At 48.9% G+C, this 19,078-nt stretch overlaps 1 protein-coding gene across 2 annotated transcripts in view; it reads right to left on the bottom strand.

Moving 5' to 3' along the window:
• ttc28 (tetratricopeptide repeat domain 28) overlaps nucleotides 1-19,078 on the bottom strand; it is a 155,397-nt gene that overhangs the window by 97,113 nt on the left and 39,206 nt on the right. Inside the window, exon 1 of one of the 2 annotated variants that reach the window (XM_035535198.1) lies at nucleotides 2,360-3,563. The exons of the other annotated variant lie outside the window; for it this stretch is intronic. Within the exon in view, the coding sequence (XP_035391091.1) occupies nucleotides 2,360-2,386 (27 nt within the window). The 5' untranslated portion in view covers nucleotides 2,387-3,563. Of the gene's footprint in view, nucleotides 1-2,359; nucleotides 3,564-19,078 lie in introns of those variants that run through there. 2 annotated transcript variants of the gene reach the window in all.

The following is a 19,078-nucleotide window of genomic DNA, read 5'->3' as shown; positions in this document are numbered from 1 at the left end:
TAGACACCCTCTGAAACGAGAGGCTTTCAGCAGGGGAAGAGCTTGTGCTGACGTACTTCTGCATGTCACTGGGAGCAAGCAGCTGGCTATGTTTGAAGACGAGACTCTCCAAGTTCACAGTTAATCAGAGGGACCATCAGGAGACATCTGGCCTGAACCGAGAAGAAAGCCTTAACTGTTTGGAGAGATCATTTTACCAAGGGCTGAAGGCCAGTGCTTTCGTAATGCAATTTTATAGAACGCCCTCAAGCTTGGATCAACTATGATCTGTCCTAATACCCCAATCAGAAATTTCGTAACGGCATCTTAGCCACCCCAACACTTGCTCCGGTTCTCAATGTGAAAGCACGGCAGATATCTAGACGTTTTACTGAGTGCCATTCCATGGGATTTTTTAGTTGATGCAGAACAAAAGCCTTTACAAAACCACAGTGACGCATGGTGGCATGGTGGCACACACATCAGAACACAGGACAGGCCGTCTGAAAGGAGGTGGTCACATACACACCTCACACCCCCGCCTGGATAAACTGAGGATGTGGCAGTGTGCAGTGTGGCCTCTCTGACTTATGGACGCTTAGGAGTGGAAACACTAAACCCTGCAGGAAATGTGCTGAGCCAACTCTGCAAAGAATGCACAGTGCAGGCCAGCGGAGCACAGAAGAGCCAAACCTCTGGCCCTACTGGACCTGTCTGGGGCTTCTCCCCCTCTAGAGTTCCTCTGACACACACACAAATCCCAGGTTCACTGCCATGCAACACATACATCACTATTAGTGCTCTTTAAAACAATAGTTAAGATGAGATAAGCGTAAGCAATCCTGCGGCCTGCAGGCAGTTTGTGGAGCATCCGGCCCCTGCACAAATTCGGAAACGCAAAAAAAAAAAAAACCCCGTTTGGAGCCGAGTGAGACCTGCGGTGCTTTGATCAGCTAGGGAGGCCTAAACACCGAGTCTCGTGTGATGGAAAGGGTGGAAATCGCAATCAAGCGACCTCGGCATACAACACAACCAGACACCTGCCGAGCGGCGCGTTGGCAGCAGGCGTCTTTTGTTTACGGTTATTATCATTCTCTCGCTTTTTTTCCGCCAGTGGCGAGCTGAATGACGAACGCGCCGGTGTGCTGACTCAAACCCGCGTGTTCCGTGATTGTACCGTGGCTCCCCAGCTGTGCAAGGGTTTTAGAAACCTGCGGGGAGGTCTGTTTACAGATTCTTAGAGACGCACGCTACAGCTGCATAGATGACTCACTCACTATTTGTCATAATCTTTTATTTGCAAATCCACTGTTTTTCCACTGTTTCATCATGTTAATCCTGGCAAATTCAAACAAACCGACTATTAACTACTCCAATTAAAAGCACAAAGCAAAGCAATCAAAATGCATTCAAAAATAAAGCGCTGTCAAGCGAGAGGGCCTGTTTTTTATATGAGTAAAGGAGAAGGAATCAAGTTCCTTTGATCTACAGAGGCTTGCCCCCAAGTGGACAAATAAGGAACTACCGCTTTTGACTTCAGGACGTCAGGCAAAGGGATGGTCAATGTCCCATGTAATCAGATTGGACACCGCACAAAATAAACAGAGGCGTTTTTCACCAGTGTGTATTTTCTGCTTGAGCGATATGTATGTATTTTTCAGCATTGTTTTTTCCGCTCATTTGTCAACAAGGGATAATAACGACATGGGCCTAATTGCACGCCTTGATGTCCTTAATGTTTTCGTAATTTTGCATGTGATACGTAATTGCATTTAAGATGCTGCTTTCCGCCAGTGTAAAGTGGCTGTCACTAAATAGCAAGTACATCTATGTATTACAACAATTTATGAATCATGTCACTGAAAATAGCATCACGCAGTCCACGCGCGCCTCCCTGACCTCATCGATCTTTCCCACGATATTCCTGGACGTGCGTAAAGTTTCCGATAGGCGTCAGTCATCATGTCATCATCGTGCAGGTGGGACCCACGCTACAGCCACCCAGGCGATGACAGTACACAACGCAAAAGTAAACGTATCAAAACAAGACTGTGTGTCATTTTAAGTAGTCAACGCATAACCGGAGCACCAGCTGGATGGACAGAATAAAGCTAATCCGCATTTCGCGCCGAACCCTCGTGTGGGTAAAACGTGTCCCATTTGTCAAGGCGCAAACTTTCAGCAGCAGCAGCGATACAGGCTGTGGAGATAAAAACCCCTTTAAGACACCGTGGCGCTGACCGGTAACGTTATGCTACTGCGTACATCAGATAGTCTCTTAAAACGTGACTGTAGTTTCTACAAACCAAAGGCACTTTATTATGCGAGTCTAACTGGAAACGGCGTTAACCAAGGAGAGGATAACCTATGTGCATCTTACCTTCTTCCGGGGCTGCCATTTCATCATATTTGTAACCAAAAATGTACCGCATCAAAACATCACAAGAGCAGAGGAGTGTAATTCATGAGAGTTGAGTGGCCAAGTCATGGTGTCTCCTGCCTTTTCTCAGTTGCAGCATTCCCCCTCCAGGACCTTTACGGTGCGCCCTGCACGGCAATATCTGTCCAAGGCAGCGGCCCCTTATAATCCGGTAGGTTATACAAATCAGGGCAAGACGGAGACAAGTTTTCTGGTCTTGTCCCGGGCGCACCGTCAGTGGCAGTATGATCTTACGCAGGGGCGAAACTGTTGGAGGCAAGATTGAGAGTATATTCTGTGGGACGTGCGGCTCCGAAGTCACGGCGGACGGACAGCAGTTTCCCCCTGATTGTACAGTGAGGTCGGACCGAGGGGAAACTTTCCGTTGTTTTAAATGTTCAGCCCGTTTGTGGAAAAGCGTCGCTAGTAATATGATTTACATATGTCTGGACTGATCGACTTAAAAGTGCAAAGAATCCCTGGCTGTGTTCTGTGCCAAGTTCGACTGTTATGAAGCAGTTGGTGTACTTCAGCGTGTATGAGCGAAAATATCCCGAGAATCAGAGTCCTTGTAAAATCTGGATTCCAGAGAGGATGCGTAATTCCACGAGATCCCAAGTAGCAGCAAGACAAGCTGAAATAGCGAGAGTGGAAAAAAACGGAGCCGCGCGGAGAGAGGGGAAAAAGGAAAAAGGCGAGGGAAAAAAAGACAAACAAAAATGCTTGGAATTTGTGCTCGAAGAGTTAGAAGGGTATCCGGCAACAGCTACGAACTGGACTTCAGTACACTAATGACTTCCTTCCCTGCTGCTCCGTGCTTTGCTGAGCTCTCGCAGAAGACCGGGGGAGTCCAATCCGCTGGGTCATAGAGCCGTCACATCAGCGTCCAGCGGACACGATACTAACTCGATACCGCTTAACAAAAGTCCTTTTAGCACGGCTGCACATAAAAGCAGTATCATATACTCACAGATTGTTACATTCTGTAAAGGTAATACTTTTCAGACAAGAAAACATGCTTGTCCGTTTAGAGAATACATGCTCTTACGCCAACCGCACAGGTCTGTAACCATAACCTGCCTTCGCTTATATACATTCCAGTTGAAAGACAGTTCACATTAGAAACAGAGGTGTCTGTGCATAATAGAGCGACACATCTTGCATCTCTGTAATGGTAGACTGGAGGTGACGTGTTTCTGGGCTTCTCCTACAGATTTCAGTGCCAGTGGGTGCTTTAAAGAGGCATAACAACTACTCTAGTCCATAGTCCCTATCAACGGCAAGCCCAGGTAATATGACACCAGTTTGCAGGCTTTGTTTCATCATGAGTTGCCTTTAAAGATTGATCTCCTTGGTTGTTTACTTTGGTTTAAAGGTTCTTAAGAGATTTCGGAGGGGCCCGTGTGTCCTCTTGGCAAATTGCCTTGATCCTGCAATAATATTATCTTCAGTTCTGAGTTCAAAAAGGCACATATGCCACCCTAAGTGGTGATGGACAGTACGAGGGTGTACGTTTCCCTCCCTGAACTATCCCCAGCATGTATGGATCTCCTTGGACTGTGTTAAATTGTACTGGTCTTCTTTTGCTCTAGCAGGCACAATTTATAGATATGAGTCATAAAAAATGATTCCATTGTACATTGTACATGTGCTTGTACATGTATCTTGAATCTGAGGTATGTACAAGCAGTCATGCCCTAAACGTACACAGTGAGCCAGACACATTTGCACAGCTGCTCATGCTCTCAGAGGGACACGGATCAAGCCAGTCACGTCAAACAGGGGACAAGACATCACTGGCCACTGTAATAATAACAGTGTTATGAGCTGGGATGAATACAAATGGCCTTGGATTGGTGATCATCTGCACTGCAAGCACAGATGCTGGGGTTCACCTTCTGTGACAGACCTTAATTTGATTTTGCTATTAAAAGACAGAAAACCCTACAAAGGACAATTTCTTCATTTACTAGTGCATTAACCCGGACCTGGCGTTAACCGTGCCTGTCCTGCCCAATAATGTCAGCAGTGCACCAGTCACGGTGCCCAACCACACACTCCTAGACCTTAAAGTCTAGATCTGATTTGTGAATCCCCTCCTAATTTAACTATGACCAATCAGGGCAGTCCATGCATTTCTGAGAGACAAGCATGTTTTCAGAGCTCAGTCTGATTTGACACTTTGGCCAGCAAGCCTCTTGTTATGGGATCTCAACATGACCATCTGTTTTGTAGATATTACAAAAACATCATGAAACATCAGATGAACTTGTGAAAAAAAACGTATGTTTGACTTTTCTGGGACGTCCCTGTAATTCCATTACAGAGAGACAGAGTTGCGACTAGAATTTATGATCTGGGCCTTTGCTTGTGTATCCTTTGCTTTAGGAGTCAACAAACATAAACAAACAGTATTTATTATCTTCAGATGTTTATGAAATAACCCAAAGATTACTGGATTCTTACCGAGAAGGAAAAGTTCAAAAGAATGTTTTGTTTTTTTTTTACTTTTAATCCAAAGGGGATTTTGTAACAAGCAAATAAATAAATAAATAAATAAGATTTGTTGACGTCACAGTACTAACCCTTGTTGTTTCTTGGTTCTCTAAATGTGATATGTTGTATTCCACTGCAGTATGTAATTTGATGTTTGTATGTTTCACTGGAGAGAAAAACAAAATTACACTTCATGGGAATGTATTTGTGAGGGTGTAGTCTATGAATTTATATTCTGTAATTATTTTAATTTCAATAACAATTTGGCAAACCTGCCACTTCTGTTGATATGGGATTGTAAGAATGTAGTATTAACCTTCTATGTGTTTATTTCTGATTGGTATTCCTATTGTCATATCAATTGTTCCACCGTTCAAATGAGAAAAGATAATCTATACAGCCATCTGATCTGATCACAAAATCAGCACCAACCCAACTGTAGTCAACAGTCATCTCACCAATAACACAGCTATCTCCCCAACAGCACAGCTGTCTCTCCAACAACACAGTCATCTCTCCAAGAGCACAGCTATCTCCCCAACAGCACAGCTGTCTCTCCAACAACACAGTCATCTCTCCAAGAGCACAGCTATCTCTCCAACAGCATAGCTGTCTCTCCAACAACACAGTCATCTCACCAATAACACAGCTATCTCCCCAACAGCACAGCTGTCTCTCCAACAACACAGTCATCTCTCCAACAGCACAGTGATCTCTCCAACAGCACAGTCATCTCTCCAACAGCACAGCGATCTCTTCAACAGCGCAGTCATCTCTCCAACAGCACAGCGATCTCTTCACCGGCACAGTCATCTCTCCAACAGCACAGCGATCTCTTCAACAGCACAGTCATCTCTCCAACAGCACAGCGATCTCTTCAACAGCACAGTCATCTCTCCAACAGCACAGCGATCTCTTCAACAGCACAGTCATCTCTCCAACAGCACAGCGATCTCTTCAACAGCACAGTCATCTCTCCAACAGCACAGCGATCTCTTCAACAGCGCAGTCATCTCTCCAACAGCACAGCAATCTCTTCAACAGCGCAGTCATCTCTCCAACAGCACAGCGATCTCTTCAACAGCGCAGTCATCTCTCCAACAGCACAGCGATCTCTTCAACAGCGCAGTCATCTCTCCAACAGCACAGCGATCTCTTCAACAGCACAGTCATCTCTCCAACAGCACAGCGATCTCTTCAACAGCACAGTCATCTCTCCAACAGCACAGCGATCTCTTCAACAGCGCAGTCATCTCTCCAACAGCTCAGCGATCTCTTCAACAGCACAGTCATCTCTCCAACAGCACAGCGATCTCTTCAACAGCGCAGTCATCTCTCCAACAGCACAGCGATCTCTTCAACAGCGCAGTCATCTCTCCAACAGCACAGCGATCTCTTCAACAGCGCAGTCATCTCTCCAACAGCACAGCGATCTCTTCAACAGCACAGTCATCTCTCCAACAGCACAGCGATCTCTTCAACAGCGCAGTCATCTCTCCAACAGTACAGTACTCTCCCCCACAGCACAGTCATCTCCCCAACAACACAGCTATCCTGCATCTCTCTGCTGCTCTCCTTCACCCAGGTCTTTGATCCTGTGCTCGTGATACTGCAATACTGACTTTTCCACACTGACTTTGAATCATTCAATGTGTTACCCAGCCCAAAAGCACAGTCATCTCTCCAACAGCACAGCGATCTCTTCAACAGCACAGTCATCTCTCCAACAGCACAGCGATCTCTTCAACAGCACAGTCATCTCTCCAACAGCACAGCGATCTCTTCAACAGCGCAGTCATCTCTCCAACAGCTCAGCGATCTCTTCAACAGCACAGTCATCTCTCCAACAGCACAGCGATCTCTTCAACAGCGCAGTCATCTCTCCAACAGCACAGCGATCTCTTCAACAGCGCAGTCATCTCTCCAACAGCACAGCGATCTCTTCAACAGCGCAGTCATCTCTCCAACAGCACAGCGATCTCTTCAACAGCACAGTCATCTCTCCAACAGCACAGCGATCTCTTCAACAGCGCAGTCATCTCTCCAACAGTACAGTACTCTCCCCCACAGCACAGTCATCTCCCCAACAACACAGCTATCCTGCATCTCTCTGCTGCTCTCCTTCACCCAGGTCTTTGATCCTGTGCTCGTGATACTGCAATACTGACTTTTCCACACTGACTTTGAATCATTCAATGTGTTACCCAGCCCAAAAGCACAGCCATCTCTCCAACCACACAGCCATCCCTCCAACTACACAGCCATCTCTCCAGACACACAGCTATCTCTGCAACAACAAAACCATCTCTACAACCACACAGCCATCTCCCCAACAGCACAGTAATTTCCTGAATGACACATCCATCTCTCCAACAGTGCAGCCATGAGCAATGGTCTGACCCAGGGCAGTTTTTCATACCTGGCCAGTGGCCTCTGTTTGACCCAGGGCAGTTTTTCACACCTGGCCAGTGGCCTCTTTTTAAGTCCTCCACTGATTAAACTTTTTTTTTTAGCCCAGCTGATGAAAGTATGTGAAGACATGACCCACTGAGGTAGATGAGGGCAGAGGTGTTGTACAGCGGCTGAGTGCAGTCATATGGGACTGCATGAGCGATTACAATCCTTGCCGGTAACAGAAGCCGCTTCACTCTGCTGGGTTTGTCAATTCTTTTGTCCTCAGTGCCAAGAAATGTGTTGCTTTTTGACAGACCCTGCTGAACAGAGTGTGTTGTGGAAAGAATTCAATGGTCAGTTAACAACACAAGCCTGCTAATAAATTAAATATAGAAGTGATGAGAAGAACTGAGTCATGGCACAGATTTCGGGATATCCCCACAGTTGTAGGAGCTGCATGTGCACTTTTGTGTAAACCACACTGATTTACAGAGCAACGAGACCCAGTGGGTTTAATCATGGCTGGTAATTAAGGTTCCTCTGCCTAGATCTACACCACAGAGGGCCCGTCTCCACAGAGGGCCCGTCTCCACAGAGGGTCTCTCTCCATGGAGGGCCTGTCTCTATGCCACAGAGGGCCCATCTTCACAGAGGGCCCATCTTCACAGAGGGCCTGTCTCTATGCCACAGAGGGCATGTCTCCACAGAGGGTCTCTCTCCACAGAGGGTCTCTCTCCATGGAGGGCCTGTCTCCACAGAGGGCCTGTCTCCACAGAGGGCCTGTCTCTATGCCACAGAGGGCCCATCTTTACAGAGGGCCCATCTTCACAGAGGGTCTATCTTCACAGAGGGCCTGTCTCCAAAGAGGGCCTGTCTTTTATGCCACAGAGGGCATATCTCCACAAAGGGTCTCTCTCCATGGCGGGCCTGTCTCCACAGAGGGCCTGTCTCTATGCCACAGAGGGCCCATCTTCACAGAGGGTCTATCTTCACAGAGGGCCCATCTTCACAGAGGGCCTGTCTCCACAGAGGGCCTGTCTCCACGCCACAGAGGGCATATCTCCACAGAGGGCATATCTCCACAGAGGGCCCATCTTCACAGAGGGCCTGTCTCTATGCCACAGAGGGCCCATCTTCACAGAGGGCCTGTCTCCACAGAGGGTCTCTCTCCACAGAGGGTCTCTCTCCACGGAGGGTCTCTCTCCACAGAGGGTCTCTCTCCACAGAGGGTCTCTCTTCACAGAGGGTCTGTCTCCACAGAGGGCCTGTCTCTATGCCACAGAGGGCCTGTCTCCACAGAGGGCCCATCTCCACAGAGGGCCCGTCTCCACAGAGGGCCCGTCTCCAAAGAGGGCCTGTCTCCAAAGAGGGCCTGTCTCTATGCCACAGAGGGCCTGTCTCCACAGAGGGCCCATCTCCACAGAGGGCCCATCTCCACAGAGGGCCCGTCTCCAAAGAGGGCCTGTCTCCAAAGAGGGCCTGTCTCTATGCCACAAAGGGCCCATCTCCACAGAGGGTCTCTCCATGGAGGGCCTGTCTCTATGCCACAGAGGGTCTCTATGCCACAGAGGGTCTCTATGCCACAAAGGGCCCATCTCCACAGAGGGCCCATCTCCACAGAGGGTCTCTCCACAGAGGGTCTCTCTCCATGGAGGGCCTGTCTCTATGCCACAGAGGGTCTCTCCACAGAGGGTCTCTCTCCATGGAGGGCCTGTCTCTATGCCACAGAGGGTCTCTCCACAGAGGGTCTCTCCACAGAGGGTCTCTCCACAGAGGGTCTCTCCACGGAGGGCACGTGTCCACGAAACAGTTCCAGCCTCCCTCCACTCTCTCCACACAGCCACATCAGCCTCACACAAACAATTACAACAAACCCTTCTGGGAAGAAACAGCTGTGTCACCTCTCTCTCTTCAACCCCATAATGGCATCCTATTGATCCGACTCTCCTTCATGAAGACAGATTGAGTTTTTGGGGGGTATATGCCACTGCTTCACTGGCAAACTCCCCACAGGGAGGGGAAAGGTCATGCAGGTCACACTGAGCTGGAAGTGCCGTACGAGGGACAGCTGTGGGTCAGGAAGGTCCTCTGGGGCAGGGATGAAGGGCTCCGGGTCCGTGCCTGGATATGCGGGTCTGGTCAACCAGGAGAAGATATACTCCAAGCTGAATTGGCCTCAGGGGACGGATGTCTCTCTGAGTAGCATAAAACGGTCTCCCAATATTAGATATACACTGACCTTACACAAAGGTCAGTGACGGTTGGCACCCCTCCCCGGGGCCCATGAATGACCTCCAGCCAATTGGATTTCACCGAGCATTAGCTTTTGTTCTACGGCACCTGTACTCTTCCAGTCTCCTGCTAACTCAATAAGGAACGACTCGGACTGACTTGGACTCACTCGGACTGACTAGGACAACATTCTGCTTTGTCAACCCGGCTGATTTTAGCTGGCAGGCAGGAATCATCTGAGCAGCCCCATGAAAGCACCACAAACACAGATAACCCAGAAACCCCCTTCACTACTGTGTGTCATCTGTGTGCCATCGTCACTTAAGCAAAGATTTACAGATCAAACATTTACTTTTTACAGATCAAACGTTTACTTAGTTCCAGAACTTAATTTATGTGCCATGACCTAAATAATACAGTGTAAACATTCTCATTATCTTCGCCTCATATTTCTCTCTATTTCACAATTGGCATAATTTGGTTTATGGATGGCTACATCATGGCTCAACCCTTCATTTAAAATTTTAATCGTTTTATTTAATAATTCAGCAAAACGTACTGTTTCTGTGATCTGTGTTGCATCTCCTCTGCTTTGCCTACACATTCATGCCTTAGAGGTTGGACTGTTTTCAAGTCCCCAAACTGAGTCATCACCATTTTTAAAGACTAGCCCGATGGCATGGAGCACTAATGTCACAGACATGAGGCTTCCGCAGTAAAGAGGAACTTCCAGAAGTGAGAACCTTATCCACTTCATGGGAGCAATATTTCTCCAGTCATATAATCAAATTTCATTTAATGGAAGGCTTTTTTCTTTCCCAGTGTTCACCAGTCATGTCAGAGGCGTCTAAGTAAATCCTGTTTGTTTTCAACGTCCATCACTTCTCCTAACAACTAATGGTCCCAATTATCACAATGAACATGGGCCTGTTTATCTACAAAGGGTTGCTACTTATAAGAAAAGCACTTTATGTTATAAGACGGAGGCCCAGGAAAGCTGTGTTTAATAATTCATCCGCACTGGATATCGATGAAACAGAGCCCAACATGCTGTTTAAATCAACATGGCTGTTAAAAAGCAGTTGGATTTCATCTGTACTCAGATCAATAATAGCAGAGCACAGAGCATACTGCAGAGACACAGAGACATGGAGAGAGAGAGAGAGAGCGAGAGAGAGAGAGAGAGAAAGAGAGCGAGAGAGTGAGAGAGAGAGCGAGAGAGTGATAGAGAGAGAGAGCAAGAGTGAGAGAGAGAAAGAGCGAGAGAGAGAGAGCGAGAGAGGAGAGCGAGAGAGAGAGAGAGAAAGAGAGAGAGAGCGAGAGAGAGCGAGTGAGAGAGAGAGAGAGAGAGAGAGAGAGAGAGTGGTTAGGAGCGAAACAGATAGGGAACAGGCCTGTGTGGTCCCCCTGGGGTTGGCAGAGATAACCGCCCCTTTAGCTTTGCGGTGAGCATGTGTGCATGAGCATATATTGATGTGTATGGTGTGTACACCACATCGTGATGGAACCTCCGTAATGGTTGAGGAGTCTAGAGAGACGGGGATACCGAACCACACAGAAACCGCCATGTAAAAGTTTGAAATTCTGCCTAGTGACGTAGAACTTAACACAGCGGTAAAATATAGAACTCCTCCCAGCTCTCTGCAGACGATCAAGAGTGATGGGTTGAGTGTGTGTCTGTCTGAGGTGGCGCTGAACGCCTCCGCACCTGATGCTTCCACCGCCAAATCACTGTTCTCCTCATTTCCAGTCAGAAGAAGATCAGCGGCGTGTGAGGGAATGTGCTCCATTCATCAGCCTGAGGCTCTGACAGTACCACGCACGGTGCCCTTGGATTTGCACTGGCTCAGTTCTGATGGGCCTCGGAAAACACAAGGATCTGCATCGAGGAGGCAGGAAGGGTTGGGGGATCGGGGCTTGTCACCATCTCCTCCGACACCTGGCACCTAGTGGTTAATACAAAAGGTGTCAGTTCCGTGGGCATGTCATGTTTAACGGAGGTGTGAGAGCTGTTTTCTCCAGCCTGTGGTGCCGAAAATTAGCACTGGAAACATGAGCAGTTGTTCAGTTACACCAAAACAAGCCGGCGTTAAAACGAACGAGGTTGCCGGATCTTTACAGAGAGTTGTTCATTTAGTGGTTGCGTTTGAGGGTCTGAACCGCAGGCAACAGGAGGTGCACTCCAAGAACATGGCTTATATCCTTTCCGGTGTGCTCCAGAAAGTCACAATAACCTCGATTAAAAGAAAAACAAAAGCCCTCAACTGAATAGCAGGGGGGAAGTCACACAAAAAGGCATGACAAACAGTGCCACAACGGGGAGCTGAAACATTTCACGCCTGTTCAGTCCAAGAGCAGGCTCTCGCAAAGTCACAAAAGGGGGATTTTTCTTTATTATCAACCCGTTGACTTTAATGCAGGCCCCAAGCCTTGTTTAAATCCATTACTATTCTCATGGACTGCTTGCGTAAATTCTTGGGCTAAGAAACGCCACGCCTGATGCACATTAAGGCTTACATAAAAGAACACGTGAGCTGAGGTAGAGGCACAACTCGATGAAGTTCACAGACAGAGGGAGGATGGCAATGCGTATTTATGGTTGGCAGGATGGGAGGAGCGATGGGGGACAGAAGAAAATGAAAGGGGCTTTTGGGACTCCATAACCTCCTGTCTCTCGGACAGGGACGGAGGGTCACGAGAAAGAATAACAGAGAGATTAGAGGGTAGGGCAGGTTGTCCAGATGGAAAATCTGGGAAAGAAAAGCTTTGGATTGAGTTTTATGGAACTGTTGGGCTGGTAAAGTGGAGATAAACATGAGCTAAGAGATAAACCCTTTGTAAGTGAGAGCATAATGCCAGAAGGAAACAAGCAGCAAAATAAAACAATTGAAATGTGTTGGATATCAATAAAGCATGAAAAGCCCTCACCAAGCCAGTGAAAAAACCAAACCAAACCAAAGCCAACCCCACTTGGTTACTGGTGTGAGACAAACTCGGCAGAACATGAAACAATGCAACTGATAAAACTACAACTTATGATACACTCCTATTAATTAGGGAGAATAATAAAATCTTTCTGTGCAGAATCCAATCCGTCATCGGGTTTAAGCAGTTCATTTGCTTCTTTAACTAAAACGGCGACAAATGATGGGGGCCCCCAGACTGCACGAGGACATTTATTAAACAAATAGCCTTACTGCTAAAGAAAAGCTGTGGAAGTGATCACATCTAGCCCGTAATCTAAGTGCCCTCCCTGCCTCCACCAGAGCAGGCACAAGTGCGCAAGCATTGATCAGGTGGAAGGAGTTCACAGCGATCCAGCGGGAGCCAAGCGTGGTCTCCGTGGCATGCATATTTCATGACGACGAGATAGCTCCGTGAGTGAGGGGATCTTGAAAGGCACTTATTAGGGTGCGGGCGGCGCGTGATTCTTCAGCGCCAACATGCACATGCTAATTACAGCCCAGGGCTGAACCAGGCTTCAGCTCCTCTATCATGGATCCAAACAAATCCGTCCAATGGATGATCTCTCTTTCAGGCAGTGGAGGTTTGGGATGAGGGGTGGGGCAAGGGGCAGGGGTTTTCCACTTACATGGCAAAAGGATGGCCCGTCACGATGAGGTGCCTGGTCAAAATTGAATGACCCATTATATTGGGAACTGCCAAAGATGGCCATTACCACGGGCCTTTTCCCACAGAGCAGCTTCCACAGCAATCTCAGCCGGGTAGGCTCGTGCTCGGCTCCACCACTGGTCGTCTATTTGTTCCATAAACCAAAGTGTTGGCTCACGTACTAACTACACTCCAGCCATGGCTTCCAGGGGGTCTCATCCATCCGCGGAGCATGAACGGGCCACTATCTCTTCTGCTCTGTACAGCCCCTAAATATCACCTGTCCTCTCCGATCCCCCCCAGCCGCAGGTGTCCGGAGCACCCGTGATGTCAGGGCTCTGGCAGAGGGCAAGGCTCCCGATGAAAGCGGAAAGAAACTCCTCTGCCGACACTCCGGCAGATCCTCCAGCTCCTGGTGGCGACTGCCTGATTAGCAGAGCGCTGGGGCTATCAGAGCATGAAGAGACACCCTCCTTGGACAGGAGTGAACATGACATCTCCCAGCCTCCCTCAAAACCCCTCCCTCCTGAAAAAAAACCCAGCAGGTCTCGCTGTGAAATGCCAGCTGGCAAAGATATAAAGTAGCCGGAAAAGAGAATGTCACTGACATGATCGATAAGCAGAATTGTGATGAGGGTGTTTTGGGAATGCAAATATGAACTTAATTAGGAGATGGAAATGAAGCTAATTCAGCTTGTGCATAGCTTTAGATTGGTCTTAATCGCTGCCTTTTGTCTGCAGAACGTGTCGTGAAGAAGCATGCTGATACTGTCACGTTGTGGTGTTTGAGCTTGTCTAGTACTGTCAGATTATGACCAAAGATGTGGTTTTCAGTTCAGGTTCTGAGAGAAGACAGATCAGGGCTCCGACTGACCAGCCTGGCCAATCAGGTCCGGATGTCAGCGGCTGCATCACTGATGAAGGATGTACAAAAGATCTGTGGTGGAAATCTTCCTTCCGTCCAATCAAACATGAGCGACTTCATAACAAACGTGAAAGCTATTGCCTCTGACAAGATCATTTCAGCCCTGCCAGAGTCCTCGGTCTTCTGATACACGTTCACCCCCTCGAGCGCGCTCGCTTGCTACATTGTGTTCTCCAGAAATAAGTGCTATTGCAAACAGCAAAAAGATTGCGAGTTGTCGACACCCCTCCCCCTGCCCCACCGTGCGTTCCCATCTCGCTCCTACAGCTCCTGCCAATTCCGCCGGCTCTCTTCCGAGCAGCGCATTTCACGGCCCGCTCTCCACCCGCTCCGTAGCCATCCATCACGCCGGGCCCCACCCCCTCCACGCACTTCCTCACGCCAGAGCTGACAGACGCCTGCAGCGGCTCCGCCAGCCGATCGCAGCCTCCGCATGCCCGACCTGTCAGCAGAGCTTGTCTGGGTGACACTACCGGTGATGAGGTGGGGATGGTGGTGAGGCGGGGATGGTGGTGAGGCGGGGATGGTGGTGAGGTGGGGATGGTGGGCACGCAGGGTGGCAGGGAGTGATGTGGGGGTGGTGGGAGTGCTTGGGTGGGTGAGCGGTGTGGGGGTGGGCGGGGTTAGGCGGGTTAGCACACACACGTGCACACACACACGCGCGTGCGCACACACACACACACGCGCGCGCACACACACAGGCACACACACGCACACACATACACACGCGCGTGCGCACACACACACACACACACGCGCACACACACACGCGCGTGCGCACACACACACGCGTGCGCACACACACACGCGCACACACACACACACACACACACGCACACACACGCGCGCACACACACACGCGCGCGCACACACACACACCACACACACACGCGTGCACACACACACGCGCACACACACACACACACGCGCACACACACACACGCACACACACACACACACACACACACGCGCGCACACACACATACACACACACACGCGTGCGCGTGCATACACACACACACGCGCGCACACACACACGCACACACACACGCGCGTGCGCACACACACGCGTGCACACACACGCGCACACACACACACACACGCGCACACACACACACGCACACACACGCGCGCACGCACACACACACACACACACGCGCGTGCATACACACACACACGCGCGCACACACACACGCGCGCACACGGTTCTACTACACTTCAGGCACTGCACCTCAGGAGCCCGTGAAGATGCACAGCTGTGATTCATCAATCAGGCCATCACTGCCATGCAACACTTTCATCAACGAAATGCAAAGACGTGCAACACACACACACACACACACACACACACACACACGTACGTGCTAACTCACCACCCCTACACACACACACAGGGATAATCACATGGCAGACGACCCCATACTAGCAGCTTAGTCACATACACCATACACACATACATGTACATGCTAACTCACCACCCCTACGCACACATACAGGGATAATCACATGGCAGACGACCCCATACTAGCACCACACAACAAACACACACACACACGCGCGCACGCACACACATACAGGCACGCGTGCGCACACACACCCGGGCACACACACATGCTCCCTAATAAAAGAGACCAGCCCTGATTCATTTAGGTAGCCGTGTTCAAACTGCAGATTTGTGGGGGTCTGCTCAAGCAGCGGACAAACGATGGCTCCGTTCATATTTAAACCTTTCTGCTCGCTGGGGGGAGTTTGTTGTCAGAACAAGTCGGAAACGAATTGTCCATAACTGCATTATAAAAGAAAGCCCAGCTGGATGGAGGGCAGTTGTAGGCAGCAAACTGGCCGAGTGAGTGAAGTGCCCTGTGTGTGCTGCTATCTGCTGTCTCAATGCACCTCTGGAGTCAGAGGATGGCTTACCACCCACACAATATCCCATTCTTACAAGATTTCTCATCCAGAAAAGCAAGGCAGGACATATCTGTGGGGCTGGATACCAGCCCTTTGCTTTTGACATCATATATGAGTCTTGGAGCTTGTGCCCTTGAAAGAGAGAGAGAGAGAGAGAGAGAGAGAGAGAGAGAGAGAGAGAGAGAGAGAGAGAGAGAGAGAGAGAGAATGAGGTTCATGGAAAAGCCATTCTGAGCACATGGCCCTGCCACTTCTTAATAAACAAAGCCAAGGAGTGACAGCCTGTCAATGTAAAAGTGGTATTATTACACATCTGATACACAGCGCCTCCAGTCCGAGCTCTCTGTGGCTGGCATATTTGGGACACTTGGTTCTGCAGAGGTCACACTGACGGTTTAGGGCCGCCTGTGAACAAGCACCTCTGCTTTTTCCTCGGTTCCCTATTCCACTGCCCCTTACAAGTACCATCGGCACCGTAGGAACCTTGGATACAAAATGCAACGGTTGTTTTGAAGCTGGGGGTAAGGATTTGGAGCCAGAGATCCAGAACGCTCCCTCAGAGACACGTTACTTTAGCACCTTCCAAAAAACACTGGCTGGCAACAGTCATTTGACCCGGGTCAGGTAGGCCGCGCTGCTAGGAATAATAACACCCCGCCTCTTCCCCACGGGTACGGAAAGTAGAGAAAGCCGCGCGGCAGCTCCCGGAGGCAATCGGCTCCGGCTCCCTGTTTCCAGCAGATGCTGCCAATTCCGTGCGGCATCGGGGGGGTTCAGGCACCCTGCAGTACCATAGAAACGAGGCGGGGGTGGAGGAAGAGAAAAGGAGAGACACGCGGGGAAAGGCCAGAGAGAGAGAGCGAGAGAGAGAGCAGGAGTGCACCGCAAAGACACAAATGCGCAGCTCCAGAAACGGGGGGGAACCGTTTATCTGGCAGCCCAGTGAGACGCTCATATGCTCCCCTCTGAGAGAGAGAGAAACACGGAGAAAACTGCCGCAAGTTTGCATCAGCTTCAGAGAGCTTAACAGCACCCTATGTGGCACGCTGCCCCCACTCACACTGACACACACACCTGGTAAATTACACGTGTGAAGCAGGGCTGAGGGGCATCCAGTGCCCAACTTAATCACCGCCTGTGGCAGACAGTGCGCCTCCACTGCTGGGTGTTAACTTGGCGCCCATCGCTGGCATTAACTGGGCAGAGAAGGCGGCCCATCGTTGCCGTTAACTGGGCGTAGGAGGACTTCCATTGCTGGTGGCAAAGCCCTGTTCGCCTGGAGCTCCAGGGCGACATCTGGCCTACCTGCAGTGCCAGGTGTTGCCGGGGTGGACCACCAGCTTCAGTGTATTAACTGGGCACAAGCGCCCAACACTGAGTAGCTAACTTTCAGGGTCTGAGTTAGCAGGGTAGCAGTTGGCTTCGGACAAGAGCAGTCAATGCCAGTATTGATCGTGTGTGTGTGCCACTCTGGGCACAAGGACTCCTCTTTGACAGTGGAGCTGATACCCCCACCCCTTCTTCTCTAACCGAGATTTTGCCACTAGTCTCTGTCTGGAAACAGACCTCACTTGTCCTGCGGCTGGGTGACAGAACCAGAGGTGGACGAGTGCAGCAGAATAGTGTGAGATGACTAAATAATTTTGTCCAGTTGGGACAGATCTGGAGCTGGTCTGTCGTTTGGAAGACGAAGTGAATGCCTCTGACACTATCTGTGAGAGCTGAGGGCACATATCATAAGTCTAGGTCAAGGTTTGGTGGTGGGACAGTAGCTGTGGAAACCTTCCTGTTAATGTGATGTTTTGTTTCGAAGGACTGTCGAGCCAGATCTGTAAATAGATCCGTTACGTCCGAGGCGCTTCCATTTGATTGGTTGTTTTTTGTTTTGTTTTTTGTTGTTGTTGTTCTTTGAAAGTTAGGTCCCAGGGAAACTCTTGAAATGTGACCGAGCACCGATTCTTTATTAGATCTGTGCACACAGCTGCTCCCACTCACGTTGAGGCAACTACGAGGGATGTTTGTGGAAGCCAAGAATGAGGCTTTTGTGCAAAAGCCGACTTGGTGATCAAAGATGGCTAACGATGCATGAAACAAAATGGCAGAGGCAAAATATTTCTAACTGAACCTGATAAGACATATCACATTACAGGAAAGGAACAGAGAAAGCGAGAAGGGGGGGGGGGACGATTATGTTACTATGGCAACAGTCAGGCCCGTCGCCTGCGGCCTTGGTGACAATAGAACAGGGGAGGGAAAGACTTCCTGGGGGGGGGGGGGGTTGTTTTTGTTTTTTAATCATGTCTCAATTTTTGATCTTACTTTGGGTTCACAAGACAAGATCAATGCCCCCGTTCACCCATGTTTCACTGCGTATGATAGCAGTCAACTCATATCTGACTCTGACTTGCAGTTTATTTAATAACATTTATCCTGTTTCCATTTTATTAGTGGAATGAGACTCACATGAACAATATGATGTGTTTTAAAGATTCCTTAACAATAACCAATGACTGGTTTTATACTTCATGTTCATGTTGCAGTTATTCTAAATTCAAACAACTATCACATCCTCTCTCTCTCTCTCTCTCTCTCCTCTCTCTCTCTCTCTCTCTCTCTCTCTCTCTCTCTATATATATATATATATATATATATATATATATATATATATATATATATATATATATATATATATATATATATATATATATTGGAAGTACCACAGGATCTTAGCATGGTCATTCTCCACCACCTCTGGGGGTGTATGCCACTTAGACTTTAGAACCTCCATGCTGCACTCAGCACAGATGTTTCTGTGCACTATGCCAGCCACTTGGTTATGGCTTTCTATGTACGCCCTGCCTGCTAGCATCTTGCATCCCGCTGTTATGTGCTGGGTTAAGATTTTATATATATATTCATTCAAATTCGTTCATTTTTTTTTTTTTAGGGTTTTAACAGATCTTCTATGGGGTGATAGTGGAAAAATGACAATACTACATATCTATTCAAAATGCCTTGATCTCCCCTCACCACTGCAGAAGGTGTGTGTGTGTGTGTGTGTGTGTGTGTGTGTGAGCTATAAAGAGCGTGCTCACGGCCATGCAGTCAGCCAA

The sequence above is a fragment of the Electrophorus electricus genome, chromosome 17 (genome assembly GCF_013358815.1).
Source record: "Electrophorus electricus isolate fEleEle1 chromosome 17, fEleEle1.pri, whole genome shotgun sequence".
NCBI classification, from domain to species: Eukaryota; Metazoa; Chordata; class Actinopteri; order Gymnotiformes; family Gymnotidae; genus Electrophorus; species Electrophorus electricus.
This window is presented reverse-complemented; position numbering and strand designations above follow the sequence as displayed.